Below are 20670 nucleotides of genomic sequence, written 5' to 3' on the forward strand. Positions count from 1 at the left end.
ATCTTTCTGGACCAGGGATGAAAGCTTCGTCCCTTGCGTTGGCAGGCGGACTCCTAACCACAAAACCACCAGGGAAGCCCGCATGTCCCTGCTCTTGAGAAGAAAAATCTGAAAGCTGTGCCATCTATCCCTTCCTAGAACCAATTGCATGGCATTCTGGTGCCAACCTCCTACCTGGTACTGCCACCAGACTGGGGGCTCCTTGAGGACAGGGACCATATCTGGTGCCATTCTGTGTCCCCAACGCCCAAGACAGAGTCTGTCATAGAGGAAGTGCTCAAGAAACATGAGAGGAGAGAGGGGTAGATGAGCAGATGAGCACTTAAGTGAAGAGATCAAAAAATAAACAAGACCTATTCCCGATTATCAGGATGCTAGGAGGATAAAAGGGGCTTCCCAGGTGGCTCAGTGGTAAAGAATTCGCCTGCCAGTGCAGGAGATGCAGGAGATGTGGGTTCACTCTCTGGGTCAGGAAGATCCCCTGGAGGAGGAAATAGCAACCCATGGACAGAGGAGCCTGGTGGGCTACAGTCCATAGGGTCACAAGAGTCAGACATGACTGAGCAACTGAGCATGCACGCTGGAGAAAAAGACATATGAACAGTCCTCTCAGTGAGAGCAGAATGTGATGAAGATGAGCAGGGAGCTGCAGGAGCCCAGAGGCCCTAAGTCCTTTTGGAGGACTCGCTTTTCTCTTCCAGACACTAGAGTTTATTGAGGCACTTATTATGCACCAAGGTCCCACTGCTGGAAAGTGGCAGAAGGCTCAGAGATGTCTCTGCTGCTACACATGCACTGGGTCTCTCAAGGGCAGAGTGAGTGGCTGTGAACTGGGTGGCTCCCAGCGCCACAGCCCAAGCTGTGGGTGAAAATGACGGGAAGTAGATTTTCTGTTCACTAGATGGGAGGGGCTGCTTCAGTAGGTAGCGTGTGCCTCATCCCAGAGGGCAGGTCAGCACAGGCCTGGCCAGCCCTTGGGAACACATTAGATGCATTTTGAACCAGATGAACATCAAAGTCTGACAGATCCCTGCATTCTTGTCATGCTATATAAATTTCCAAAGACAGTGAGACTATGGAGGGGAAAGACTCTTTGTGTTTTTCCAAAGGAAGGAAATGAAATCTAGGCAGTATTTTATATATTTAAGGCATTTGTGGCTCTCAATCTACCTCCTTAGTTTAGAAATATAGGAGAGGGTAGTGTGCGACCTACCTCCCTCTCAGATGATGTGGTTTAGTCTGATCATGTGAAAATGCTTCAGAAACACCATGAAAAAGTGGCCCTGCAGGCACTGGGGTGGTGCCAACTGCTTGCTCCACAGGAATTAGGTGGGTTAAGAGCTGGGGAAGCAACAGGTGTTGAGCAGGGGTATACAAAGCCATCTTCCCAAGGGATGGGTGGAGGAAGAGAGGATGGACTAGCCAATGGTTTGGGGTGAAATGTGCCGAACAGTCAGCTGGGGAGAAGGCGTTAATGAGAAGTCTGCAGGGGGGACCTGGGCCCAGGCAGGGACCTTCCCTCAGCCAGGAATCAGCCACCAGCAATGCAGGGACCAAGAAGAATGTGGACTCTGCAGGCATGGTGATTTGGGGAATGTGTGCATTTGTGGGTGTGGGCAAGAATTGGCGTGCTGTGTGCACTGAGAAACATGTGTGCCTGGGTGTCCACGGTGACGTATAGACCCAGTGAGAGTGTGTGCTCTGCATGTGTGGAGGCAGGGACACGGTGAGGCAGGGACAAGTTGAGGTGGGTCCGAGGTGCACTGGTGGCTAGTGTGCGCGTGAGAAGGCATGTAAGCCCTGTGTTCACATCATGTACTCACTGAGGGATGGGCACACCTTGAAGTGGCTGGGTGTGTCCTTGGGGAGATGGGAGTGGGGGGTTATGCCTACTCTCTGAGGTGAGTGTACATGGCACGATGTGTTCACCCTGTGCTGGGGCTGAGGTACGGGCGTACTCCATCACACAGTGACCATCCACTGTCGGGGACAGGTCGGTGCGTATCAGGTGAACGAGGGCGCAGACTACATGTGCTGCCTGGAGCAGCTGGCGGATCCTGGCCTCAGAGGACAGGAGGGGTCCCCTCAGTTGGTTTGCCATCGTAACCACTGGGGTCAGGGCTGCCCTCACAGCTGCAACCTCACTTGCCCTTATCACAGCTCCCTTCCACTGATGGGGCCCCTGGGGTTCAGATGGGAACACTGAGCCCTTTTTCCAGCTCACCACATGGCTGCCCAACCCGGGAAAGCCCTCTGCTCTTAGTACCTCAGTTCACCCACCTATGGGGTGAGGAATGTTGGTTGGCCCCAGATTCCTCACCCCCATCCTGCAGGTGAGGTCCTCTGGCTGGGGCCCTCTGACTTGTCCTCCCCGCCGCCCCCCATCCTAAGGTCTGGGGGCCTTTTTCAGGCCTGTGGCTCTCATCTGTGTAGTGAGATCATGAGCCATCCACTGAGTTTGTGGGGGAAGTGATAGGAAGGTAACGGGGTGCTCACAACTGTAGCTGGGATGGAAGCCATTGTGAACATTCTGTCTGGGTGGTTTTGCTGGGGCACCCAGCCTGGGATCCATGGAGAAACCTAAGGTGGGGGAAGGCCACATAGTGAAACTTCCCAGGATGTCCCTCGACGGTAAGACCGAATTCTCCAGGATGGGAGAGCGAGGGAGCTTTACGGTCTTGGGGATGGAGGTTCTGTCCCGCAGCTCATTCCCCAGGTGATGAGTCCCATCGTGGGTGGCCGGTGGCGCTCTGGGGGTGTGCGCTGCCCACCCGCAACCCCCGAGCCACCTTCGCTGAAAGCGGTCCATCCCCAGGTGCCCGGCGGCGGCGGCGAGTGGACCACCTCGCTGTTGTCCCCGCGCGAGGCGGACGCCACAGCCGAGGGCCCCATCCCGTGCCGGCGAATGCGCAGCGGCAGCTACATCAAAGCCATGGGCGACGAGGACAGTGACGAGTCCGGCGGCAGCCCCAAGCCCTCCCCCAAGACGGCGGCGCGGCGCCAGAGCTACCTGAGGGCCACTCAGCAGTCTCTGGGAGAGCAGAGCAATCCCCGCAGGTGAGCGCACAGCCCCGGCCCCTAGAGTCGCGCCCACAAGCCAGCCCCGCCCCCGGGAGCCCCGCACCAGAAGCCTTGGCCACCGTGAGTTCAGATCCCTAAAAGGACCACGCCCTTAAAGTGAGCCACGCCCCCAGGCTATCCCCGCCCCCGCTGGGCCCCGCCCACTTGTGAGCTAGCCTCTGGGAAAGCCTCTTTACCTGCTTGCAACCCCCGCTCCAAGCCTCGCCTTCCAGGTGAGCCCCTCACTGGAACGCCACACCCCTGAGAACCTCGCCTTCCTCTTCTTCGGCCGCCGGCTGCTGGGAAAGCGCAGCCTCACAGATGAATCCTGCCCTCCAGCTTCAGGTCCCCTAGGTGAACCCTCCTTCAGGTGTAGACCCCCTCCTGAGATCTTCCTCCTTAGGTTGGCCCCTGCTCTTTGTTGAGTTGACTCCAAAGAGCCCCGCCATTTGGTGAACTACCCCACTACCCGCCGCCCCCCATCCTAAGGTCTGGGGGCCTCTTTCAGGCCCCCAGTTAAGTCCTGGCCACACGTGAGCCTTATGCTCATATAAAGTGTAAGGGGAGTCTCTCTAGAGAGACTGACTGGCCCAGGAGGAGCCTGCCCAGAGGAGCCACACCCCCAGGTGGTTTCCAGTCCCACAGGGGAACTGCCCCAGGGGACCCTCTTCTTCTGGCTAGAAGAACCCTGCCCTTTGGGGGATTAGGGAGAATCCAGAAGTCAAAGGGGGTGGTACACAGCCTTCACCTGTCCATTACCTCGCCTGGAATTTCTGGAATGGGGCCCAAACCTATTGTTTTAAGGCTTGGAAGAGTTAGTGAAAGTGTGAAAAATGAAATGCACTCATACAGAAAGCAATAATTTACATGTTAGATAGAGAAGTGAGCTTGCACGTGCAGAAGTCACAGTGGGGATTAGAACAGAAGGGAATGAGTAGAAAACAGGTGAAAGTTGGTGCAGGTGATTCAGAACCCACTGAGGGAGAAAAACAAGTCGGAAGCAGACAAAAGACTTGGAAGAGTTAAAGGAAACAAGGTTAGTCCTAGTTCTTCAGTTCCTGGGGGCAACAGCCAAGGCTTCACGGAGAAGGTAGGCTGGGAGGACTGCAGCTGTGGGAAGAGAGGTGACAGGAGCACTGAGGCGGGGAGTCTCCTTGGCCAGGACAGAAGACAGGGAATGGCCTGCAGGTGGGAATTCAGGACACCATGGGCTGTTTCTAGGTCTCACCCTCTCTGAGCCTTTTTCCCTAGCTTTAAGTAAAGGGGGCTGAGCTGGATGATCTCTAAGATCCCTTTCTAGTCCTGACGTCCTATAATTCTTAAATGATCTGTGGGCATGGAGGTGGGAGAGGTGGGCAGGACCAGTGTACAGGCCTTGAATGAGGGCGAATTGATAATAGTAGTACAGGCCTAATTCAAACCACGGTGATACAGAGAATATCACAATAAAGTGAGTCACATGAATTTTTTTGTTTCCCAATGCATGCAAAAGCTATGTTTACATTCTAGTCTATTAAGTGTGCCATAGCATTATGTCTTTTAAAAGGTACATACCTTAATTTTAAAATGCTTTATTACTGAAAAATGCTAAGCATCACCTGACAACTCAGGGTTGCCACAAACCTTCAATTTGTAAAAAAAAAAATTCCGCAGAGCACAATAAGGGGAATTGCAATAAAAGGAGTATGCCTGTAGTAACAGTAATGGGGGCCATCTGTTAGCACTTGCTGCTCTCTGGGCTCTATGCCTGCCCAAGTGCCCCTTAATCTGCATCTCTGAAACCTCCCCACAGCCCCAGCAGACAGGCATGGTGACACCCCCACTTAAAGGTGAGGAAACTGAGACTTACGGGGTGACAGCTTACCCAAGATCACCCCAGGAGGATCCTGGGTCCCAATCCAAGTTTGTCTATATCAAGAGCTGAGCTGTTGGCAGCTTGGACCTTATTTTGAAAGCAGCAGTGCAGAGGAGGCCCGTGGTCAGGTAGTTCTGAGAAAGACTGAAACACTAAGACTGTGGGGGAAAAGTGATGAGTCTTCAGGAGCCTGGAGGAGGCTACCTGGACATTGTGTCAAAACTGATGACCTTTAGGCAGCCCTGGCTGGAGGTCAAGGCTTGTGGGCCTTGACCGTCTCCTCTGTCCAGCCCCTAGAATTGCCCCAGGCCTGCAGAGGAAGGTGCTGTAGAATTGAGCTGGTGTGGAGTGCCTCTGGTTTGAAACAGTCAAAAGCGAGCTTGTGCTGCCACCTCGTGACTACAGCGGACATGACCGGTGAAGGCCGCCTGCACCCACAAGACTCACAAGGCCTCCAAAAGCTAGGAGCTCTCCCCTTGCTCATCACCCCTCACACTACCCAGGCTGGCAAGGACTTCCATTTTCCCCTCTACCACTGGATGACCTAGGCTGGTTTTCCTGCCTCTGGGCCTCAGTTTTCCAGGCTGAACAAAGAGGAGACTGAGCCCCATCTGCTCCCCATCCCCTCCAGGAGTCTAGACCGCCTGGATTCCGTGGACATGTTGCTGCCCTCCAAGTGTCCGAGCTGGGAGGAGGATTACAACCCCGTCAGCGACAGCCTCAATGACTCCAGCTGCATCAGCCAGGTGAGGGCGGTGGGCAGCCAGAAGGCTGGTGGGCTGCAGAGAGCCCCGACTCCCACCCAGGAGAAGGACCAACATCCAGGTTCAGCCTCTGCTGAGTGGTCCCTGAATGTCTGCCCTGTGCTTCTGTTCAGTCTTTGTTCCTGAAGCTGTCTGTGCATGTCTCTTCCCCACCGACCATCTCGGGCCTGGAGAGCAGCCCCAGGGCCCGACACTGATGGCCTGAGCTGTGGGCCCAGAGGGAGGGGTCGCACTACTGCTGTCCACCCAGAAGCCCCAAGGATGTGGGACTGGAGGCCTGGCTTTGAGTCCCAGTCTTGTCACTGACCGTGTAAACCCAAACACAATGTGCTCAGCACAGGGTAGCTACCTTGATGGTTCATGCTGCCATCTTGCAGTGTCACTTCCAGCAAGTTGCTTCTCCACTCTGGACCTCCATGTCCCCCATCTGCTCGGTGGATAGTTGGGCTTCCAGGACTGGGACAGTTCTGCCACTAAGAGTGGTAAACACACTGTGCTGTACTGTTAATTCTCTCAACCATCAGCTCCTGGATCCCTCACCACCACCCCAGAGGGTCCTTATCCATATCCCCATTTCACAGATGAGGAAACTGAGGCCCAGATAGGTAGGGTCACACAGGGAGGAGCAGGCACAACTCGGCAGAGATGGGTTGTCAGACCCAGACCTGGACCTCATTCCCTACTGTGTTGTGCACAGTACTTTACCATTTGCAGAGAGACAGCCAGGCAAGGCTCAAGGGCTCCCTCCATAGTGTGAATGGGGGGATGAGGCCCAGAGAGGGCAGACACCTGCCAATGGTAGCGCAGTGAGGCAGCAGAGACAGGCGCAGACCCAGCTGCCTCTCTATGCAGGAACAAGCCCCAGCTCCCACTGTGTGCAGCCCCACTGCCTGGGCTAATGGACTGCTTTGAACTTTTGGACCCCAGATCCCCACCACACCGTTATTCCTAGCCTGGCCAAGCTCTCCCCAGCCACCCCCCTCAGGACTGTCATTCCCAGACTCCACGGAAAGCGACCTTAGAAGTGGAGAGAGGTAGAGCCCCCCCACCCCAGCCAGGGGACCCTCTGCCCCTCCCATCCTCCATGCCCCACCAAGTCTCACCTGAGCAGTTGTGCTGGCCTCCATGCCTGTCACCTCCAACCTATTCACGGTGGCCAGAGGGAGATAGCAAAAGGCAGAAGTCAGATCACATCACCTGCTCCGAACCCTCCCATAGCTCCAGCCTCACCCCAGGAAAGCCAAACCCGCGAGGCCTGGCCTCCGTCTCAGACGTGATCGCTGACATATTCTGTCACCGGCCCTGCTCCTGCCACACTGGCCTCCTTTTGCTCCTCACATCCCTCATTCCTGCCTCAGCCTCCCTGCGCGTGTTCCTCCCAGGAGCACTCTTCTCTCAGATCTTGGCACAGCTGGCTCCTCTCTGTGATCCAGGTCTTGGCTCAAATGTCACCTCAGAGGGACCTGCACTATCACTTCCCACCTCAGGGGGTCCCCGGGGCCCTGTTCCCTTACCTCGCTTCATTTTCTCAACAGCACTTCTCACTCTCAGGAATTGTATTTGTTTGCTTATTTCCTTGGTGTCTGTCCCACCTCCCTGGGCGCTCCCGGCAGACAGGGACCTTGCTGTCTTGTCCCCCACAGTGTCCCCAGGCAGGTGGCAGAGAATGAAGGTGTTTGCTGAGTGGACAGTGCCCTTCCCTGTGTCTCCCATCCTGTCTGTCCTCTCACCCCTCAGCTGTCTTGTCTGTGTCCCTCTGTTTCTCTCTGTTCTCATTCACATTTTTCTGATTCTCTCCAGTGTGTCTCATCTCCATGTTTCTCTCTGGGTCTGTCTGTCTCACATGCACCCTCTCCACCCCCAGCCTGGCCCTGGCACCAGAATCACACTTTTGTCCTTTGGCTACACAAAAAGGTACATGGAATCAGCTAGGCTGGGGACCCCAGCCAGTCTATCCCACTACCCCCTGCCCAGCCCCAGTTCTCTTTTGGCCCAGAGTCCTCTGAGCCCCAAAACCCTCACCCCGTGAAGCTTGAGTGACCTGAGCCACATATGTGGCCTCAAAATCAGAGATGTCTGATTCTGTCTGTATCTCTCAGCCTCAGTTCCTACCAGGAGAAGCTCCCCTCCCACCAGGCACTGGACTGGGTAAGCCCTGACCAGGGAAGAGAAGCATCCAGGTTCTGCCCCTAATCTATAGATCCTGGGAGGCTACCTGCCCAGCTGAGAGGCAGCAGACAGGACATCCATGGTCCCAGGAGAAACACTTATAAACCCAGTCCCAGAAGGAGTGAGCCTCCTATCCCTGGAGGAAACCAAAACCTCCTAGTAACTCGGCCCCAGCCAGTATGGGGAGGAGGTTAGACGAGCCCCAAGTTCTCTTGTAGCCAAGCTTGAAGACCCCACCCCAGCCCCCAGCCTCGGTCTCCCCGTAACCCTCCCCATCTCTTTCCTGCAGATTTTTGGACAGGCCTCCCTGATCCCCCAGTTGTTTGGCCACGAACAGCAGGTCAGTATGTTTGCCATTCTCTTGCTGCCCCATCCCAGAGTCCGGGGCTGGGCCTAGGCACCTCAGTGTCCTGGCCCCTAACCCGGACAGGTGCAAGCAAGCTAGCACCAGGAAAACCTCCTCCAAGGAGGATGGATTGGGGCTCATGTTGGCACCTGGATCTTTCACTCCCTGGCCCTGTCACTTCATTTTTCTGTGCCTCAGTTTCCTCTTCTCAAAAATGGAAAAGAATGAGTTAGGTTCTATGGATGAGGCAAGACTAGCCCCAGGACATTAGGACAGCATTGTAAATCAACTCTACTTTAAAAAAAAGGAGTAACCCTAGGATAAGGGAAGGCATATCCTGAGATCTTCTAGCCCCCTCCTTGTCTTCTCCCCCAAAGCCTGGGAAAGGCCAGGCAAGACTGTTCTATTTGGACAGATCAGGGGTTGGGGACACTGGCCTCCACATTCCAGGCCCCAGATCCTCTGACTTATCTCTTTTCTTGGGTTCCATGAAGATCTTTAAGGATGTTAGGGTTCTGGAGTGAATGCAGAGACTTTTCAAGTTTACCAAAGTTGGTGAAGATGATGCTGGTATTGGCACTGTCTGCCTGTCCTAAGGGTGCCCCCTCCCACGCATACCCATCCTACCCCCGGAAGTGGTCCTTTCCTCCCCCCCCCCCCCCCCAGCCCCAAGGCCACATGGCCTACACGGTAGAACTAGGACTGACCGTACATCTCCTGATTCCAGCCGTGGATGCCTCACGCACCTCCCACCTTCATTTCAGAGTTCCTCTTGGTCATACTGATGCAGAGGGTCTTTGGGGAGCCCACAGTGGGCCAGGTGATCTCTTCTTCCTTCAACAGCCTTGTGATAAGGATGTGATGTTTCACAGATAAAACCTCCAGGGGAGGTTCCCTACACACAGTGCACCCTCAGTGGTACACATGCACTAACCAGCTGGCCTCTCCCCGAGAGCTTGGGAGCGTCTTAACCAACACTCACAAATCCTTGCAATCACCCCACAGAGCTGCCTGTAATAACAGGTACAGGTTATCAGGTACTGATTTTCCCCCCACCGCGACACTCATGTGATATGAATTATCTCATTTAATCTTGACCACCATCCTGTGAAATCTGGTCCCAGTTAGCCCCCATTTTATAGATGGGGAAACTGAGGCACAGAGTGGTTCAGTGACTCGCTCACATTCATATTGTGAGCAAATGATGGACCTGGCAGTGAAACTCTGGCTGTCTAGCTCCCAAGCTGGGCCATTACCATGCAATCCTGAAGCAAGACCTCATTGCCTTTGAAAATCACAAGGGCCTCTCAGTATGCCTCCCTCAGGTTTCAGCTCTGGAGGATAAACACCTGTCTCTTTAATACCCCCTCCAGGTGATTTCTGGGATATGTTACATGGCCTACATGTTAATTTATCAGTGCTGTCTGATAGAACCTGGTGATAATTAGAAATGTTCTATCATCCATGCTGTCCAATAAAGGTAGCATGAGCAAGTGCAATGTGGCTAGTGTAATTAAGGAACTGAAATTTTTTTAAATTATATTTCACCTGAACCTAAATAGCCACACACAGTTGCTACTGTATCTAACAGAGCAAATTTAGACCTTCCCAAACATATACTCTAAATTGGGTGATGATTCCTCTGGCCACTTTACCTGGTGCAGGACCTGAAAAGTTCACAGGCGTTCCACTTCATTTAGAGGAGGAAACACTGGTCTGAAGGGTAGTGCTGGCCTGAGGTCGCACAGCAGGTCCAGGGCAGAGCTGGCCCCAGGCCCAGCCTCGTCTTTTCCTCCACGTGGTGCTCAGTCAACTTTTGCCCTGCCGTCTAGCCCAGGTGTCTCCCAAGTCCCCACCCAGTGTCCATCTTTGGCCGACTCACTTCTCAGCTCATACTTTGTGATCCCCATGTACCAAGATTGCCTGTGACCTGGGTCAGACAGGCCTTTCCAGGACTCTTAGAGGGTATATGTATGGTGAGGCCCCTCTATGCTCACAACTCCAGCTGCAGATTTGTAGGATCTTGAATGGTTTTCTCTAGAGGGACACTTAGAAACCATCCAGATGAGGTTGAGCTAAATGTGAGATGGCAAATAGCACATATACCACCATTCTCCATACTGCCGGTGGCAGACATCACTAATTGATCGTCACTGCCACTACCCTCATTCCAATATTATTTTCTCTCACCAGACTATTGCATCGCTTCGTCTCTGACCTCTGCCTCCATTCCACACTCTCTATCCAACATCCATTCTGTATCCCAGGGCTAGATTAGTCTTCCTTAAATACACATTTGGAGTATTGATTCTGCTACTTCCTCACTGAATGCACCTGGCAAGTATCTTCCCCTCAGTTGCCTTCAGTTTCTTTGCTTATAAAAATGAAGGAATTGGACCATAAGATGGTAAATGTCTAGCACATCTAGTGCCATCTCCCCATTCCAACCATCAGGGCAAACATTACTAATTGAGTATAGCCTTCTTTCTGGTTGACTTCAGATGTAACCTCAAAATCTATTAGTTAACCAGTCTGAACACACAAGATATAACCTAGTTAACATCCTAGAAAGTATATTGAACAGTTTCTCCTCCATCTTAGAGATGGGAAAATTGAGGCCCAGAAAGGTGAGAGGGGCTGTCTGTTTCTTAAGGGGCTCCCTCTGCCCATCCTATGCCCCGAGTGAGATGGGAGCAGGAAGGTGGGCTGAGTTGCAGCACCAGACTCCAGCTCTGCAGCTGAACCGACCACCAAGCACCCCCATCCCTCCAGAATGGGCGGAGATGGCCCCTGATGCCTGCTTTTGCCCGGACAGGTCCGGGAGGCAGATCTGAGCGACCAGTACGAGGCGGCCTGCGAGTCGGCCTGCAGTGAAGCGGAGTCGACTGCGGCTGAAGCTCTAGACTTGCCGCTGCCCAGCTACTTCCGCTCCCGCAGCCACAGCTACTTGCGCGCCATCCAGGCAGGCTGCTCGCAGGAGGAGGACAGTGTTTCCCTGCAGTCCCTTTCCCCACCGCCCAGCACCGGCAGCCTCAGCAATAGTCGTACGCTTCCAAGTGAGTACCGAGGTGGGGGCGGGACTTGTTCGTTTGTTTTGCCAGGGGGGGCCCTGGGACCGTGCCTGGTGGACTGCAGATGGAAAGGAATCCATAGTGGGAAAGCCAGGAGTGGAGGGGTGGTTAGGCAAAGCAGGAGCCCTTGGGGCTGAACTTCCCACCAACTGGTAAACTGGAGCTCAAACGGGGCGTGGGGGAGGGGGTCACAGAGAGAGATGTCAACACTGGGAGTGGGGTGGAGGGGTCTAGCTTGTGAGATACTTGGTGGCCCCTGGGTCTCTAAACCCTGATTCAGAGCAGCCTCCTGCTGGCAGGCAGGGCTCACTGAAGCCCTACTTACCTGTTTGGATTAGTGCAGGTAGGCAAACCTGTGGGGAGGGCGGGACCCTGCAGGAAGAGAATGGGATTTGCATTGGGCCGTCTCAAAGGGGTGAGTTTGCAGGTGTTTCTCATATTCACAATCAAGGACAGCCTGTCCTTCCTGATACCTGTTCTGAGTTATCTGATGATAACCCAGGGATGATCAGAGAAAAGGGGGACCCTCTCTCCCAGAGCAAACCATGATATCAAGACCAAGGAAAATCATAGCACAGTTTCTGGCTTAGTAGACAGAACTCTGATCTCACTCTGGCCAGCAACTCTTCCTCCCCGAGCTTCAGTTTCCCCGTCTATAAATTGAAGCATAAACCAGACCCCAGAGAGCTCTCCCCCAGTCTGTGCCTGGGGAGGCTTAGGTGGGTGGGGCCTTGCCTGCGGTAGGAGCTGACAAATGTAGTTGTTATTACTGATTCTCAGTCTTGACTCAGAGCCTGCTGACAATCAAAGGCATTTGGGGTTGGGTTACTGTAGGAGAAGACACTTGTTTCAAGTGCTCAGTTGGTGTTTGATGTGAATAAATGAGCCTGAATTTCAGGGAATTCTATACACAAGAAAGCAGCTTGTTGACTGGAATGAACTTGGCTGGGGACAGAGCAAGAAACCACCTTGTTCACTATTGCCTTTCAAATCATGGGTGATATCTGGGCGGGTTCCTGAGCTTTTCCTATCACTTTTAGACCTTAAGGAACAGTCTCGTTTTCAGATTTTGAGAGTCTGGCCTCATTTCAAAACACCAGGCTCATCTACTTCAGACCTCATGCACCTGGCAGCTAGGGCTTGACTGGGCTGGAAAGCCCACAGTGGGGAGCTGGGCATGGTGGTCAGTGTCTCCTGGGTTCCTTGTTCACCAGTGGCCATTGCTGGTTCCTCCAGTGGGAGGGGAAGGTCGCTAAGGCAGGGGTCGTCTAGCATCAGGACTTTTCTATGGGACAGATGCCACCTGCAGCTCTTTCTCTTAGGTGATGCTTTTGGAGTTTCTTCTGCCCCAAAGGCCCTCATGATGCCTCCTCTCCTGGCCTGGGCAGTCCCCCTCCAGGCCACTGCTGCTTATTCCCTCTCAGCTTTTCCATCCAGTGGTCCCTCTCCTCCCCACTCAGCCTTGTTTTTTGCCAGGGGACCTGCCCCTGCCAGGCAGGCTTCTTGGACAGACTCCTCTGAAGACAACTCCAACCCTACTGTCTCCCTCAGCTTGACTTAACCTATATGACAATGGGGACTGTGCCTTGCAGAACTCTGAAAGTACAGGGTGGTCTGCTACACCCGTCCTTCTAGCTAACCCTGCCAGCCTCTCCATGTTAGGAGTCTCAAGCAGGCATTGGGGTCCACATTGTTTGGCCTCCAAATCCAGGGAATCTCTCTGCCCAACTCTCCCAGACACCCTATTCCAGTCCTCTAAGAGCCTTGGGAGAAGGATCAGATTCTCCACATCACCAGGCCCAAGGGAAATTCTCCCTCTTTTTTTTTTTTTTTTTTTTTTTTTGAGGGGGTGGGAGTACACCATGCAGCTTGCAGGATCTTCTTAGTTCTCCAACCAGGGATCAAACCCGTGCCCCCTGCAGTGGAAGCACAGAGTCTTACCCACTGGACCACCAGGAAAGTCCTGTAAGGGAAGTTCTCTAAGCAGAAGGTGAGCCTGGGGAATCAAATAGCACCTCCAACAATTTTCTTAAAATAAACCCTCATTCACTAATTTCCCCTACCTCATGCACTCATGAATGGGCTGAGGTTGGGTGATGGGCCACATGTCTCAGAACTGTTTGGAACCCTGTATTGGTCAACTATTGATACAACATTGCTACATAACAAACAACCACAAATGAGGTGTAAAAAAAAGTAACATTTATTTCTTTTGCAGCACATTTGTGGTCAGCTGGAATGTACTCCACATGTTTTTCACCCTCTTCCCGGGACCAAAGTGTCCTGGGATCAGTGGCTTTGGCAGGGCATGTTCTTCTTGTGGTGATGGCAGAAGCGTAGGAGAGCAAGGTTAACTACACAGGCACATTTCAAGGACCCTGCTTGCATAATATCTACAAAAATCCTGTTGGTTGAAGGGGGTCATATGACTAAGCTCAAAGACAAGGGATGGAGAAGTACCTTCCCACCTTTGTGTAAGAAACTGATTTATATGGTAAAGTGTGAGGATTGAGGAAGGGGTGAAGAATCAGGGTCAGTAATTCAATCTACTGTAGTCCACTTTCTTGGCCACATTTATTCCTGTCCCTCTTACAGAAAATACCCTTATCTCAAAGATCCTGAAAAATCTCATTCAACCATAACATCAGGATGTCACGGTACACCTGAAATTAACACTGAATCAACTATCCTTCAAATAAATATATTTTTAAGGAAGAAAAAAAGATCTCATGATCTGTGTCAAATCTGGATGTGGCTCCTCTTGATTGAGGAACCCAAAACCTAAAAAAAGAAAAAAAGGTATCTACCTCCTACCTCCCAAACAACGCCCCCCCCCCCCACCCCCAACACACACAGCATGCATTGGTGAAATAGGGACAGGATGATTTGCAGGTCACATTCTTGTTCAGAAGGAGAGGGAAGGGGTTCAGAGACTTACTGATCCATGGCCATTGTGAAGTCCCTCTTGGCAAATGTTGGGCAGATACTCTGGGAGAGGGAATATCTCTTGATGAGGCCCAAGGTCTGCTCCCTGGGGTTGATTCCCTAAGCCATGGTTTTCTATAGCTCTCCAGAAGTCCTTCCTTTTCCATTAGCCTTTTTTGGCCATGTCTAAAGAAAGCACTGGAGAATATAGGTCTTTGGGCAGTTTATGAACTGTTGTTGCCTGCTTCCTGCCTGAAGGAAGAAGTTAGGGACCCAGATGTCTTTTTACACCTTGAATGGTCTCAGTCTCTTTAGCCTAAGTGATCATAGTTTTGGCCACACACCTCCCTCAAACACTTTATGGGTTTTCTATGTATTGTATTCCACTTAACTTCCATACTGCAAAAACTACACCATTAATTTTTGAGTTATGACAGTCTCTCTCTACTCAATTATGAATACTTTGGGTGCTTCTGTGGGGCCATGGTCTTAAACTTTCTGGAAGCCCTTTTGAGCAGCTGAGAGCATCTACTAAACAGTACCTTATTATTTTCAAGTATTAATAAAAGATGTTGTAACCATGCTCTTGATTGGATCTGGCCCACATGTTATGTCTTAACTGGCCATGACTTTGGTTTGATCTTTGTCCCTGGGCTGCATATTAATTTGAGACTGATTTACTGGCTGGAGAAGCGTTGACTGATTTATTTTCCAACTCGGCCAAGTTCTGAGCTCTCTGTATTCCCTCTAAACACTCAACACTCCCTATATCTTTTATTAATTCCACTCGTTCTTGTAAGTCCTTATCAAATTCAGCCCAGAGGCGCCAGCTCTTGCTTTCAACATTTACCTGGAAACCATCTTGCCCAAATCCATTGGTTCTCTTCAAGTTACTATAGATGGACAGCTTTACCAAGCATTTTGTCTCTGCATAGTGTAAGGTCACATTTTTTCAAGCCTCCAGTGACAGCTCACTGCGTATCACTTGGTCCTGAAAACAGTGCTACGTATTTTTATTTTTATTGCTCATACACCCCGCTCTTGGTATCAATTTCTGTATATATCAACTATTATCACAATAATGCCATGGAACAAGCAAGCACATCTAATTTCAGTGGCACCCAATAATACGTATTTGTTCTCATTCATGAGCTTTCGAGTCACCTGGTTTTGCTCCACATGTCCTATATCCTTCTCCTCCTGGGATGAAAGTGCACTCTTGGAATCAGTGCCCAAGCCATGCCATGTGCTTTCCATGGAGGTGCAGAAGTATAAGAGGGCTAAGCCCACTGTACAAGCACATTTCAAGTCTCCTGTGAACATCTGGTTGGTCAAAGCAAGTCACGTGAGCCCAAAGCCAAGGTCCAGGGAAATACACTCGACCTTTTGTGGGAGAAACTGCAGTTATGTAGCAACGGGCATGAACATAGGGAAGGGTTGAGGATTGAGGCCAAAACTTCAATCACAGCCCCTTCTGCACCTCCCATATGAATGATTCAGCATTTTTGGCTCTAAATGTAGGAAAGGTGGGGGTGGGGGAGGTGGGAGGGCTCCGATTATTCTCAGTTTGGGGACTTAAGCCCAAGCCAAGATACTCAGGAAAGTATGAGAGGACTTCTCTGGTGGCCCAGTGGCTAAGACTCTGCGCTCCCTATGCAGAGGGCCTCGGTTCAATCCCTGGTCAGGGAACTAGATCCCACCTGCCAAAACTAAAGATCTGGTGTTCTGCAACTAATATCCAGCACAGTCAAATTAATTAATTTAATTAATGTATTTTTAAATTAAAAAGTATTGGTAGCAACATTTGACACCTTACCCAGACATGTGTGCACATATTTACCTATTTGTGGACATATGTAAGATTCTAAACCCTTAGCCCTCTAAGAAAACATATAAAAGCATACGCACATTGGTGTTCTCACATGTATGTGCACATATACACCTAATTGCTACATACAGTTGCACATGCTCTCACATATGTGTGTGTCTTCTTCCAGGCTCATGCCACCTCCACACCAGTGAGGAAATTGTGCCCCTACCAGATTGGAGCCACCAAAAACATCTTCCCCCTCCCCATCGCTCTGTTTCCCCACTCAGCCCTCCATCCAGGTCTCCATAGTGGCCACTACATTCTTGCTTCTCTCTACTCCAACCTCTGACTCCCTCATGCTCAGCAGGTAAACTCACCTGTCTTCCAGGGAAAACCAAAGTCACCAGATTTTCAGACCTCTGGGCAGAGCTGCAATTGTTTCCTTAGATACCTTAGTGCTGGGTTAGGAAAGACACTTAACTGTCATCTGTTGCAAGATTATCACGTCACACAATTTTTATTAGGCTTAGATCCTGTGCTGCCATCTGCCACAAACATGTCATAATAAATATATAATTCAATTATGGCTATGTTGTGAACAGCACCCTCTCCTATATGTGGCATCCTTAATCTGTGTACAACCTGTATTACCGTACATGGCAGTCTTGCCTGCCATCACCTCCCTCCTTACAGACACGCCCTGACATGCACAGGCACACCCTCCCTCAGCCACTGTCTCCCTGCAGGGTTCTCCTGCTCAGAAGGCTGCCCCCTGTCCTCAGCATATGTCTCTAAGAAGTGAGCCCAACAAGGGCTCTTCTGAGTCCCCAAGTTGCTAAGGGGTGTGAAAGCTCTTTGTCATTGTCACATGGGCATATATGCTCTCAGGCCATTGGCCAGCGAGTGGGAGATGTGGGGGGCAATTATTGAGACAGTGAGAGCCTGGCCGTGCAGGCCCCTCCCCAGTGGCCATGGGCAAGGCATGGAGCTTCCCACCCAACCCACCCACCGGCTAGGAACTGGCCAGCTTCCCAGATGCCAGTGCTGCCTCCACAGACACCCCCTCTCTCCCTCCCCCTTTCTGACCCAGATTCCACATTCCGGAAATAGCTCTGGCAGGTGACTGGCAGGCAGGCGGGGGTCAGCCCCTACTGGGATGGTGGGGGAAGCAGCACATACACATTTAGGTACATACACATTTAGGTACATACACATGCCCCTCCCCAGCCACAGGACCTACCAGGAAGGCCCCTGGGTACCCCTCAGTCTGCCCCATCCTCCCTCCTCTTTCTCCACTTCTGAGAAAGAAAAGAACAGAGAATGCCCGCCCTCCCCCTCCTCCCATCTCTGACTCTGCCCACCTCCTTTCCCCTCCTCCCTCTCACCCTCCCTCCATTCCTTTCTCCCAGCTTCCCCTCCCCACCATCATCTTAGCCTTCTGTCTCCCTCAGCCCTATTTCTCCCCACCACCCTCTCTCCGGTGTTCCTCTCCATTTCTGGCCTTTCTCCCTCCACAGCCTGTCTCTCTCCCACTCCCTCTGAATCACGAGAGAGGCTGTGACACCACTAAGGAACCACGACAGTGGTGGGCTGTGGGGTGATACCCGCCCCTGCCCTGCGCCAGCTGCATTCTCTGCACGGGCACGTGGGTACACGTGTGTACATGCACAGAGGTCCACACACCTGGGGTCACTCTCTGATGGTGCTTGAGTCTCTAGGGTGAGCTGGAATAGGTTGCTGGCCTGGGAAACACCCTGGATCTTTTTGGATCTAGTTTCTGCTCTGCTAAGTCACTCTGGGTGGATCCTGGCCCCTTCTTGTGCCCCAGATTCTCTATCTATGTTGTGAGGCTTGGGTTTGGAGACCCCCAAACACCTCCTATCTGAGTCACAGAAAGTTCTGTCCTCCTTTCTTTGTTCCCTCTCCCCTCCCCCGGAACTCCCCCAGTTTCTTCTCTGATTCATTCTCTTCTGCACAGACACAGGAAGGAAGGCTGACAAAATTCCAGTGAGCAGCCAACCTTCCAGGCGGCCTCATCCCCCAAGCCCTGTCCCAGGCCTGACCCTCCACAGTCTCTGATTATTACGCTACAGGCTCCTGTCAGGTTGAACACTCCAGTCTCCAGAGCGTCAGGGCTGAGAGGAACCTCAAACACCATCATGTCCAGCGATGCAAATAGGCTTCAACTCAGGTGTCATTCCTGATCCCTGGAGCTCAGGACTCAGAGTGAGTTAAGCAGAGAAGTGTGGCACCATCGATTAGTGATGTCTGCTTTGGCCAGGAGAGTTTCACTTATCTGACATTCCTGATTTAGCCCAGTTAATCATGCACATGCACACGCACATACACACACATGTGCGCACATACACACATACATGTTGACAGATATTTTATAAAGAAACTGTAGCCTAGAAGAGGTGAGTGTTAAGTCAGGGTAACCCAGTTAGTAGGTCAAGGAGCTCTTCCCTGCCTGGGTCAGCCTGACTTGAGTTCCCCACTATTCTGTGGATGTTGAGGGGTGCGCATCCAAGGTTCTGGTAAAGAGCTGCAGTGTGGTCACAGGAGTTTCAAGGAGACTCATCTGACAACATGGGCAGGATGGATTGGAGGCTGTGCACTGGCCCAGGCAAGGCCCAGGGAGCTTGGGCAGGGAACATAGAGTCAGAGAATAATGCGAGTGTCCAGGAGACCTTCCTAGAGTGAGTGATGAGGAGCCAGAATTCCTGCCTCCTGAACGAGGGCCCTCTCCACGGAGGACACTGGGCGGAATGGGGGCTTCCTCCCTGGGCCGCACCTAGCCTGGGACCAGGAAGTCCCTGGTTAACTGAGTCACTCTCCAAAGTCCCACTTTTGGCAGACTGGTAGAACCTTCTCGGGGAAACAGTGATTGGGCTTAAGGACTGATGGGCAGGCTGGGAACCCCAGGTTTCTGAATGAGACAAAAACATCCCTTACTCCCTCAAGGGCAGAGAGGTCAGGCCAAAGGAGGAGAGACTAAGGTGCTTACATTGAACTGTGGAGGCCCTACAGTGGTGGTGAAGGACAGGAGCCTTGCCATGGGACATCCCTTTCATTGACTAGATGTTTACTGATCACCTTCCACCAGCGAAGTGGTGGTGCAGGACCAGGGACACCTCAGTGAACAAAATGGAAACCCTGGCCTTCATAGAGAGTACACTCTTGTGGGGTGCAGATGGGCAGGTTGGAGGACAGACAAAGCAGTCAGTATAAATAATGCAAATAAGTATATGGGTTTTTAAAAAATATTTATTTATTTATTTTGGCTGTGTCAGGTTGCAGCCTTCGTTGTGGTACAATCTTTTTGTGGTTGTGGCGTGGGGCACATTGTGGGCTTAGTTGTCCTGCTATGTAGGATCTTAGCTCCCCAACCAGGGATTGAACCCACATCCCCTGCGTTGGAAGGCAGATTCTTAACCCCTGGACTACCAGGGGTGTCCCCTAAGTATATGGCTTATTGGAAAGAAGTGTAGGGCAAGGAGTATGGGGAGTGCCAGCTCCCGGGGCGGGGCGGGGGGGGGGGCGATATTGCAGCATAAATAGGGTACCAGGGTAGACCTCATTGAGAAACATGTTTGAGCAAACTCTTGAAGGAAGTGAGGGAAGAAGTAGTGGTGGGGAGGTACTCCAGGCTGGGAGAAGATTGGTGCAAATGCCCTGAGGCAGGAGGGCTCAGTAGCTGATGGAGGCAAAACAGGGCTGGGTATGGTTGGAACACAGCAAGACAGTCAGGCTGTGCTTCGGGGCTTCCTGAATTTTCCCACGTAATCAATCTAAAGACTAAGTGAATGGTGTAGCTGTAGCCCAGTGACTGTAAGAAGGGCAGAGTAAGCTAGTATTTTCAAAGTGCCTCGTGCAGTGCCTGGCATCAATATTAAAAACAAACAGTTGCTTTTAATATTTTTGTTGTTGCTGTTCAGTCACTCAGTCATGTCTGACTCTTGTGCCCCTATGGCTGTAGCTCAGAAGGTTCCTCTGTCCATGGGATTTCCCAGACAAGAATCCTGGAGTGGGTTGCCATTTCTTTCTCCAGGGGATCTTCCCAACCCAGGGATCCAACCCGCATCTCCTGCATTTCAGGCAGATTCTTTAGCACCAAGCCACCAGGGAAGCCCGCTATTATCATTATAACTTTATGCAAAAATCACAACAGTGGTATTGGAAAGACTGTATCATCTTAAGTAAATTTTCCTCCATTTTACATTTGGAAAACAGAGACGCAGAGAAGGGGCTTGTCTAGGTCACTTAGGAAGGCAGGTTGGGGGGCAGAAACTGGATATGCAGATGGTAGACCTACTGTAGGTGCAGCCTAGAGGGACGAGGCCCGGAGCAAGGGCCAGGACTGTGAGTAGGGGGACTCGCAGGGGCGAGGCAGGGACTCCATGAGGTGGGGAAGCTCCATGAATCGTAAAGAGAGTGACTTAGGAATTTACACAGCTCCTACTGCACTTGGCCCTCCAAGGTATCGTGGATGTAATGGTTTTATTTTACTAAAGAGGAAACTAAGGTTCAGGAGGTTGAATGAGCATCTTGTCCAAGGTCACACAGCCCTCCAGAGGCTGAGGGGATTAGAACCTCACCTGGAAGACCCCACATGAGCACAGCAAAAACCGGGAGGGAGCGGTGGGGACACTAGAAACCCTTAGGACGTA

The 20670-nt window shown here is 51.8% G+C and overlaps 1 protein-coding gene across 4 annotated transcripts in view; it reads left to right on the forward strand.

The window, feature by feature from the left end:
* DLGAP4 (DLG associated protein 4) overlaps window positions 1–20670 on the forward strand; it is a 197315-nt gene that overhangs the window by 111186 nt on the left and 65459 nt on the right. For 3 of the 4 annotated variants that reach the window (XM_070472591.1, XM_070472589.1, XM_070472588.1), the window contains exons 4-7: window positions 2816–3057; window positions 5547–5661; window positions 8138–8188; window positions 11010–11250. In XM_070472591.1, coding sequence (XP_070328692.1) covers window positions 2816–3057; window positions 5547–5661; window positions 8138–8188; window positions 11010–11250 — 649 coding nt within the window. The remainder of the gene's footprint in view (window positions 1–2815; window positions 3058–5546; window positions 5662–8137; window positions 8189–11009; window positions 11251–20670) is intronic. The other variant, XM_070472590.1, reaches the window with a different exon arrangement.

This window comes from Odocoileus virginianus, chromosome 9 (assembly GCF_023699985.2).
Source record: "Odocoileus virginianus isolate 20LAN1187 ecotype Illinois chromosome 9, Ovbor_1.2, whole genome shotgun sequence".
Classification (NCBI taxonomy): Eukaryota; Metazoa; Chordata; class Mammalia; order Artiodactyla; family Cervidae; genus Odocoileus; species Odocoileus virginianus.